This window comes from Eptesicus fuscus, chromosome 20, assembly GCF_027574615.1.
Source record: "Eptesicus fuscus isolate TK198812 chromosome 20, DD_ASM_mEF_20220401, whole genome shotgun sequence".
Lineage (NCBI taxonomy): Eukaryota > Metazoa > Chordata > Mammalia > Chiroptera > Vespertilionidae > Eptesicus > Eptesicus fuscus.
Genome location: NC_072492.1, coordinates 11,527,292 through 11,535,805, shown reverse-complemented (window position 1 = coordinate 11,535,805; position 8,514 = coordinate 11,527,292). Strand labels below are relative to the sequence as shown.

Below are 8,514 nucleotides of genomic sequence, written 5' to 3'. Positions count from 1 at the left end.
ATAACTTGTCGTCAATATGGCTGAATAAAAGGTCATTATGAAGTATTACTTATTTTATACCAAGGCTCTCAATGTGTGGACCATCAACTCCTTAAGGTCCCTGAGACCTTGTCAGGGGTCCACAAGGTCAAATTTACTTTTACAATAACACTAACATCCATCGTGCCTCCCATGATTCTGGTAGGAACTAAATGGTGAATTTTCAGCAAGTGTCTGGCACAATCCCCATCAGAAATTCGATAATCAATGAAGTTTGTTCCTTTCCTCAGCTCCTCCGCTCCCAATCTGGCCAGGAATCCTGCTCTTCTTCACTTTCTTCCCTCCAACTGAGTGGAGTGAAGAGAGCTAGGCAAGAGCTGGGGGAGCTTGGTAGCTGAGGTCCCAGAGAAAGGTCAGATACCGGCAAGTTAGGCCACGACTGAACAAGGCCTGGCCTGGGTAAGCCATGATGGAGACACCAACAACTCCAGGAAATCAGATGCAGGAAGTGAAGGGAGTGTGTCAGAGGACTCCTCTCCCAAACACCAAAAATGAAGAAGTCAGAAAAACTGAAAAGAAGCGGAAAGGGAGGAGACACGCCCTGGAGGAGGACAGCAAAGCTGGCTTGATATCTAACACCCCAAATATGCAGTCTCAGCTTATGATCCGATTATTGCTTACTGCCCAAAGTGGAGGAAACGGGAGTTCCCAGATGATAGACTCCTGGGCTTTCAGACACAGAGACCAGCAGGACTCCAGCCACTGACCTGACTCCTCCTCAGGCACCTCTACCCGACTCTCCAGGATTTTGTTTTACCCAACTCTACTCATTGCTGCTCGGCAAACCCAAGACTCACAGCCTCCAGACTTTGCACAGGTAACCTGGGAATGCAGGTGAGACCAAGGAGACAGGGAGGGAGTTAGAGAAAGCAGGGAGAGGGGCTGTGGGTCTCAACTGGGACTGAATAGGAAGAGATATAAAAGGGCAGCTTGGAGATTCAATGACCTGATGGAGACTTTAGCCTCTATTCACTCAGCTGGATTCAGATTGAACTTTGGCAGCCAAACCTCGATCACAAACTGAGACTCACACTGAGCCCCATCTGCAGCCCATTTCCAGCCCCATCTTCAGCCCCAGCCTACCTCCAACCCTAACCCCATTACAAACACCAATTCTTCCTTTAACCCCCAACCACAGTCTCAACCCCAAAGTCAACATGAATCTTAACATCAGCCCCAACCCAAAGTTGAGCTTCAACTTTCTTCTATTTCCAACTTCAGGGCCGAGTTTAGGCCCCACGCCATCCATGGCGTCCACATGAGTATTGACCCCCGTCCTAGGAGGAGATGCAACCTTAATTGCAGCCCTAATGTAAGACCCAGTCCTAGTAATACCTTTAGCTCCAACTTTGCCTTTACCTTCAATCCCACATTCAACCCAATCCCAGCCCAAAGACCAATCCTGACCTCACTTCCAACCGCTGCTGCAAACCCAGGCCCATTCCCATTTGTATCCCTAACCCCTGGTTCATCCTCAACCTGAACTTCTTCTCTTACCTCATCTCCAGCCCTGACCTCAGCTCCAACCTAGTCCCAGCCTCCCCTGTCTCCTATCTCCAGCCTCACTGGTCACTGGCCCTGCCTCCATTTCAGCTCGGACAGTCTCAGCGTTGGTCCAAGGATGCCAGTGAAGTATGAAGACCTCCAGTCCTTGGAGAGTGAGAAGAAAAGCTGGGGGATTAAAAATAGTAAGAAGAAAGGAGAAGGGGTATCTCCTAAAATACCCTCTTAATGTGCTTATAAGGATTTCTGCAGTCACAGCATCTCTGCACCTCTACCATGTGCACTGCTGGGGTCCCCCAATCTGAAGGGATCAGACCCCAGACCCTGGGGGCTTCAGTATGAAGAGGATTCAAGGTCCCCAGAAAGACAGGGTCAGAGAGAAATACAGCAGCCTGGTGGCCGATACTCTCAGGGAGGGCATGAGCAATTGCACTGGGGGAGACTGAATAGTCGTATTTGGAAAGGAAAGCACGCACTAACCTGACAATACAGACAATCATGAGTCTGCTGAGGGCCTGGTTGCCCCAACTTACTCTGTGTCCTCCTGCCCCCTCTCCCACGTGTTGCCATCATGTGTTGCCATAGGGGTGGGAGCCCATGTGACTGAGGACTTATACTGGTTCATGAGGGGTCAGAGGCCTGGGAATCCCCTAAACCACAAGCCTCCCCCAAGCTTTACTTGCATCAGCCTCCATCCCTGACAGGTCCCCGTGGCCCTCTCCTCCTCCCCTGTGTTTCTCCTGTCCTGGACCTCCAGCTCCTGTTTTTATCTCCTCTTGCAGGGCTGCCTCCTCCCTCAGCCTTCCTGCAGCATCTCTGCTTTGGACCCTTCCCCCTTCTGATCTCTCTGGGCCTCGTCTTTCTCCTGATGTCTGGTATCTGCGTGATTGGGTCCAAAAGTGAGTGTCACAGGATGGGCAGGGATGGGGGCGATAGTGGGGTACAGTAATACAGGCACTGATGATGATCATGGTGGGTAAAGACGGCTGCTGGCTCTGTTACTTACTCATGGGTAATGTAGTCCAAGTGCATAACCTCTGGAAGCCAGAGTGTCCTCCTCTGCAAGCTTGGATAACAACAGTGCCTGTCCCTTGAAGTCGGGTGTCTGTGAGGACCCAATGAGCCAATGTATGTCCAGTGCCCTGCTCAGTGCCAGCACAGAGAGGACTGACCAAGCTTAGCACTCATGGTCCCACCTGCCTGATCAGATGCCAATATGCGGAGGGACCTGGAGACCCTGAGAGCATCTTTCAGCAACTTCACTTCCAACACGGTGGCTGAGGTCCAGGCACTGCACTCCCAGGGTGAGCCTGGCTGGAAGGGGCTCTGGATGGGAGGGGTCATGGTGGGGGAGAGGGGAGCTGAGTCCTGAGCACTGAGTCCCCATGTCCTCCAGGTGGCAGTTTGCAAGCAACAATAACATCTCTGAAAGCTGTGGTGGAAAACCAGGAGCAGCAACTGCAAGCAGGTGAGAGGCCCTCCAGGAGTGAGTGTGCTAGGGCAGGGGCTGGGCTCTCAGGACAGAGGTGGGGTGGGGTGGGTGCAGCCAGGGGTGCTGAGTGCCCTCCCCTCCAGCCCGTAGCTTGAATGACAAGGTGTTTTCTCTGGAGAGCAAGCTGGAGAAAGAGCAGCAGGAACTCCAAGCAGGTCAGGCCCCTTCTCCCTGCCCCTGGGCCTGATGTGGTGGGAGGGCATGGGGGGCCCTCAGCTGGGCCCCCTGCATTGTCGCCACTGCCCTTCTGTGTGTCCCAGGTTATTCTGAAATGCTCCTGAGAGTCCAGCAACTGGTCAAAGACGTGCACACCCTGCATTGTCAGATGGCTGTGCTCAAGAGCAATGGTGAGTGGTGTGTAGGGCAGCGCCCAGCCCCATATCCTGCCCATGTGTCACTGGGCAGCATCTCAGAACCTCCCCACTCCCACCTCAGACTCTCAAAATGCCTGCTGCCCCATCGGCTGGCTGGAGTATGAAGGCAGCTGCTACTGGTTTTCTCGCTCTCGATCCACCTGGCCGCAGGCTGAGCAGTCCTGCCAGCTGCAGAACGCCCACCTGGTCGTCATCAACTCCAGAGAGGAGCAGGTGAAGCCGCCCCGCCCCAGGCAGGAGGCGCCTGGAAGGCAAACCCTGGGCGCTGGGTCCCGCGCTTTATTATTTTTTAACCCGGGGAAGAGTCCAGAAGCAGCAGGCTGGCAGGATGCTGGCGGTTCATAGTGGAGCAGCCCCTGATCTGAGAGGTGGGGGATTACAGCCAGGAGCTCGGGCAAAGGGGCAGGAGCCAGGTGAGCAGCGGGTGAGGAGCAGGTCGGGAGACAGAACGCAAGACAAGATGAACCAACTAGAGGCAGGACTCGGGGGGCACTTCTCGCTGTGGCTGCCTGGGATGTGGCGGCCAGTTGGGTGAGAGGAGCAGAGTAGGCGGGATTCCCAGGGACATGGGGTTACTGGGTCCCTCCAAGGCTCTCCAGGTCTCACCTGCCCACTGCCACCTCCACACCACAACCCCAAACACCAACGTCCACAGGGAAGAGCCAGCCTCTTAGAATAGGTGGGGCTTTAAACACACACACACACACACACACACACACACAGGCTATTCATGGTAACATTTACTGAGTCCTTACTATGTGACAGGCACATTCATATATATTCACTCCTGTAATCCTCACAACCCTACTAGGTAGGTCCTCTTTTTTTTTATTTAATATATTTTTATTGATTTTTACAGAGAGGAAGGGAGGGGGATAGAGAGTCAGAAACATTGATGAGAGAGAAACATCGATCAGCTGCCTCCTGCACACCTCCCACTGGGGATGTGCCCACAACCAAGGTAAGTGCCCTTGACCGGAATCGAACCCGGGACCCCTCAGTCTGCAGGTCGACGCTCTATCCACTGAGCCAAACCAGCCAGGGCCTTTTTATTTATTTATTTTTAAACATAAGGGTATCTTATCATCCCCACTTTGGGGAAGGGAGAAATGAGGGAACTGAGGAACAGGGAAGTTAAGGGACTTGCCAGGCAGCTAGCAAGTCAGGATGGAGCCAGACTTCAGAGCCACTCTGCCTCCTCCACCAGTGTTTTCACTACCACATGTTGCCTGAATAATTACAAGCCTATTTGGCTTTACCAACCATATTGAAATCGCCTGTTTCAATCCATTTGGACCCACACAAATGTCGGTTTCATGTGGGCCAACCCAAGATGTCAGTGCTCTGTGAGCTGGCACCCAAGTTCTTAATGATACAACTTCATGGCGGACCTGTCCCTTCATCATTCTGAAGTGAATGTCAGTGTCTGCGTTAATGCTTTTGCCTTGAATTCTTCTTTATGTGACACAAATAGAACGGACCTTGATTTCTGTTCCCTCGCATTGGCTGAATGTAACTCAGCCCATCTTTTCATTTCCAACCTGTGAGTCTCTGTTTTGGATTAAGGCTTCTCAGCCTTGGCTCTGGATTATACACCTTTATACTTGACGAGTTTAAAGATTCTGATTTCATTAACCTTGGGTTCCTCTGGAGCATTAAGATTTTTTAAAGTTACCCCAACTGATGCTTCTGTGCAGCCAACTTTAAGGTATTTTTCCTATAGGTTGTGCTTAAGTTTTGTTTTTTATTTTTTTTAATTGAATGAGTCTTTTAACAGGTGTGCATCTCATTTATTTCTAATAGCTATGCTTAATCGTAATCTGTCTTTTTTTTTCTGTTTACATTTGTTGTGTGAGATGTATTCTTTTTGTCTTCTTTCCCTGTGGTATTTTGAACTAGATGTAGCTTATTCTTAGTTATACGAGTGATTCCTTTTATAACTTTCAGTGATGGGCTGAAAATTATTGGCTTCAAAAAAAAGCAAGGAGTTTATGTAACTTTCCATATGAAAGATGAGGAAACCGGCACACTTATTCACATACCTCATTCTTTCTTTTTAACATTGAGATTTAACCTACATATAACATTGTATAAATTTGAGGTTACACAATGTTGGTTTGGTACATTTACATATCGCGATATCATTACTACAGTGGAGTTAGCTATCACCTTTCTCTTGTCACATAATTATCATTTCTGTGTTGAGAACAGTGAAGATCTAGTTTCTTAGCTACTTGGACGTTTATAAGGCTCATTCTTTTCTCTCCTCGGTTCCTTAAGTGTTTTTGCCTGAAGAGTTGTCCTGTTTTCTATCTTTTAATTTTGTAAATCTCATCCAGATATATAACATGGTTGCTCATGCTATACTTTTGCTCTGAGGCCAGGGGAGTCCTTTTAATGTGTAACCTTCGGTTTTCTAACTTTTGAGAAGACTTTCTGGAGTCGTGTATGTGAACATTTTCTTTTTCTTGTCCACTTGTTCTCTTTTTCTCTGGAACACGTCACCCAAAAGGATGCCCATTGTCTGCCTCCACAGCCACCATCTTGCTGCTGTTCTTTCCATCTTGCTCTTTCCCTCTGCATTCTGGGTCCTTTTCTCAGGCCTGTCTTTCATGTCTCAGACTTGGCTCCCTGCTGAGTTCCTGGGTTGTTTTATATATCTGAAATTTGCTCTTGCATTTATTCGCTTTACTTCTTATATTGTGTGATCTTACTTTTTCAATATCCTCCTTGATATTTTATGGCATTCATCTCCTCTTCAATTGTTTTTTTGAGGCTGTAAAGAAGTTGTTCTCCAACATCGCCCTCTGTTCTAAAACGTGCCTGTCATTCAAAGTATATTTTTCACCTCTCTTTTTTCACCTCCCAATTCATGGTAAATCACAGGCAACAAAGAATGGTGCCCATGCATAAAAGTGGCAGAGGTGCAAATGATCCTGGAACTTACGCAAAAATAAAGAGGAGGAAGAGGAAGAAGAGGAGGAGGGAAAAAGAACTGTGATATTCATATCTGGAAAACAAGTGGAATGGAGTGTCTATTCATATCACAGTTCTTTTTCCCTCCTCCTCTTCTTCCTCTTCCTCCTCTGTATTTTTGCGTCAGTTCCATGATCATTTGCACCTCTGCCACTTTTATGAATGGGCACCATTCTTTCTTGCCTGTGACTTACCATGAATTGGGAGATGAATTCTCCTGGGCTGTCTTCTCTGATCACCTGGCCCTATTTGATTCCTCCCACCAGTCTTTGACACAGAGGCCTGGGTTTTGATGATTTGCACTCTTAGTTCCATTATTCAGCTGCTGGTAGTGATGGGAAGAGGGGACTAGGACACCAGGCAGCAGCAACTAGAAGATCTTGTCTCCAGGCACTTTCCCTCCACCTGTGCTGACTCCTCCGAATTTGGGAACAGCCTCTCAGGACACTCCATCATGCACAGGACATTATCCTATGTGCAGGATTCTAGGATTCCTGGATGCTCCCGTGTCTGCCCTCTGGGGAGGTGACTGGCTGTCATCTTAGTTGTGTCTCCAGGAGGTGAGAGTGGAATTAGGAATTTCCCCCCAACTGCAGTTGGAGACCCTACACACGCTGCCAAAGGGAACTAACTGCTGGGTGTGGATGTTGGTCAACCATCCGTCTGCTTTCTCCACACTCGCCCTCATGCCAGGGCAGCCTCCAATTTTCAGCACCGACAGCCAGTCCCCTTGTAGCTAAGTCATCCTGGGGCTCCGGGCAGTGGGTCCAATTGGAAGCCCCAGGACCCGGTGAACCTCTGGAGATGACAGCTACACAGAAGCAGGAGCAGGGCAGAAGCCCCTCAGGGGCAGGTGACACCGACGGCTCCGTGGGGGCAGCAGGCACAGGGGCCAGAGTCAGGATCCAGAGAGGACTACAGTCCAGGTAGCAGCCAGGGGTTGAGAATGAGGTGGGGGCGGGATGGGGGCAGCATCACTAACTAAGCACTGCACTGACTTTTGGGGCTTTACCAACCCCTGCAAGTTCCTTAAGGCAGAAGCATTAGAGAGCTTCCGAGGGTTAAATAAAATAATACCCCTGAAGCACATAGCATGGGCTTTAGCCCAGTCAATTATCTCGAAACAATAGCTAAGGTTACCAAGGAAAAAGCGAGGACCTAGTTCTGCTGGGAGCTGATGCTTCACCTTGGGGCAGGGCAGGCTGGGGCAGGCGGAGGCCCACAGCTAATGCCTGCACGAAGCACAAGGGACTAGACGCTCCATTCCACCTGTTTTCCAGAACTTCATTGCACAGCACTCGAATCCCTTTCACACCTGGATAGGTCTCATTGAGAGTGGTGGCTCCTGGAAGTGGTTGGACGGCACAGACTATGGGAACAGCTACAAGTAAGTGCCTCCTCCCCGCCCCACCCATCCTTAGGGACCCAATTCTCCAGCCCTCTCCTCTCCAGCCTCCCAGGCTGCAGCCTCTGCTCCCTGAACTCTCCAAGGCTCTGCTTTTCTGAGGTGGGGTGAGGGGTGCTGGGATGAGTGGTCAGAGTCTGAGCTCTGTCCTGCATTCCTAGGAACTGGGGTGTCGGTCAACCAAATAACTGGAAGGGGCACAAAGACGATGTAGATGAAGACTGTGCCGAAATCCGGGAGGATGGGCACTGGAATGACGATTACTGCCTGCGGGTGCAACAGTGGGCGTGTGAGATGACACTCAACATCACCGGCTAGGAGCCCTGACCCCAGCAGATCTCCACCTGCACCCCACCCCCACCCTGCTCCCAGCTTCTCTCCTGGGGATTTGGAAGAAAGGAAGAATAGTCAGAGGCATGGGGAGGAGTTGAGGGAAGATAGAACAAAGTGGTTTAAGAATCTCAGACCCCGGGGACACAGATCCCGCCTCCTTCTGCTACTCACTGTGAGGATTGTCACTTCCAGCCTCCTCCGTGGAGTAGGAAAAGAAGAAACCGATGCTTGACACTCTGTGTGGACTGATTATTTGGAACTGGGAAATGCAGGGTGCAAAGAAGAGGGGGCGCAGAGGGTCTGGGAGAGAGTTTAGTCCTAGACAGCTGCTCCTGGGTCCCCAGTCCTGAGGGACCCGGATCAGGGAGGGGAGGGAAGAGCTTGGAGCAGGA

At 50.3% G+C, this 8,514-nt stretch overlaps 1 protein-coding gene across 2 annotated transcripts; it reads left to right on the top strand.

Annotated features, from left to right (window-relative positions):
• The first annotated feature begins 714 nt into the window (after window positions 1-714).
• Window positions 715-8,208, top strand: LOC114227074 (C-type lectin domain family 10 member A-like). 2 transcript variants are annotated; one of them, XM_054709145.1, is made up of 10 exons: window positions 715-856; window positions 1,600-1,727; window positions 2,325-2,441; window positions 2,751-2,846; window positions 2,939-3,010; window positions 3,118-3,189; window positions 3,295-3,381; window positions 3,470-3,621; window positions 7,665-7,771; window positions 7,951-8,208. In XM_054709145.1, exons 2-10 carry the CDS (start codon window positions 1,661-1,663, stop codon window positions 8,105-8,107), a joined length of 927 nt encoding a protein of 308 aa, XP_054565120.1. In that variant the 5' UTR covers window positions 715-856; window positions 1,600-1,660; the 3' UTR covers window positions 8,108-8,208. The 2 variants fall into 2 exon arrangements, with proteins under 2 accessions (XP_054565120.1, XP_054565119.1); XM_054709144.1 differs by having other exon boundaries at window positions 796-856; window positions 1,633-1,727.
• Window positions 8,209-8,514: the final 306 nt, after the last annotated feature.

What these genes read in the sequence shown, in the direction of transcription:
- LOC114227074 (XM_054709145.1), top strand. Translation starts at nt 1,661, where the DNA reads ATGCCAGTGAAGTATGAAGACCTCCAGTCCTTGGAGAGTGAGAAGAAA. An exon ending in AAGCTGGGGGATTAAAAATA is followed by an intron (nt 1,728 to 2,324) that starts GTAAGAAGAAAG and finishes CTCCTCTTGCAG; the next exon opens with GGCTGCCTCCTCCCTCAGCC. An exon ending in CTGCGTGATTGGGTCCAAAA is followed by an intron (nt 2,442 to 2,750) that starts GTGAGTGTCACA and finishes CTGCCTGATCAG; the next exon opens with ATGCCAATATGCGGAGGGAC.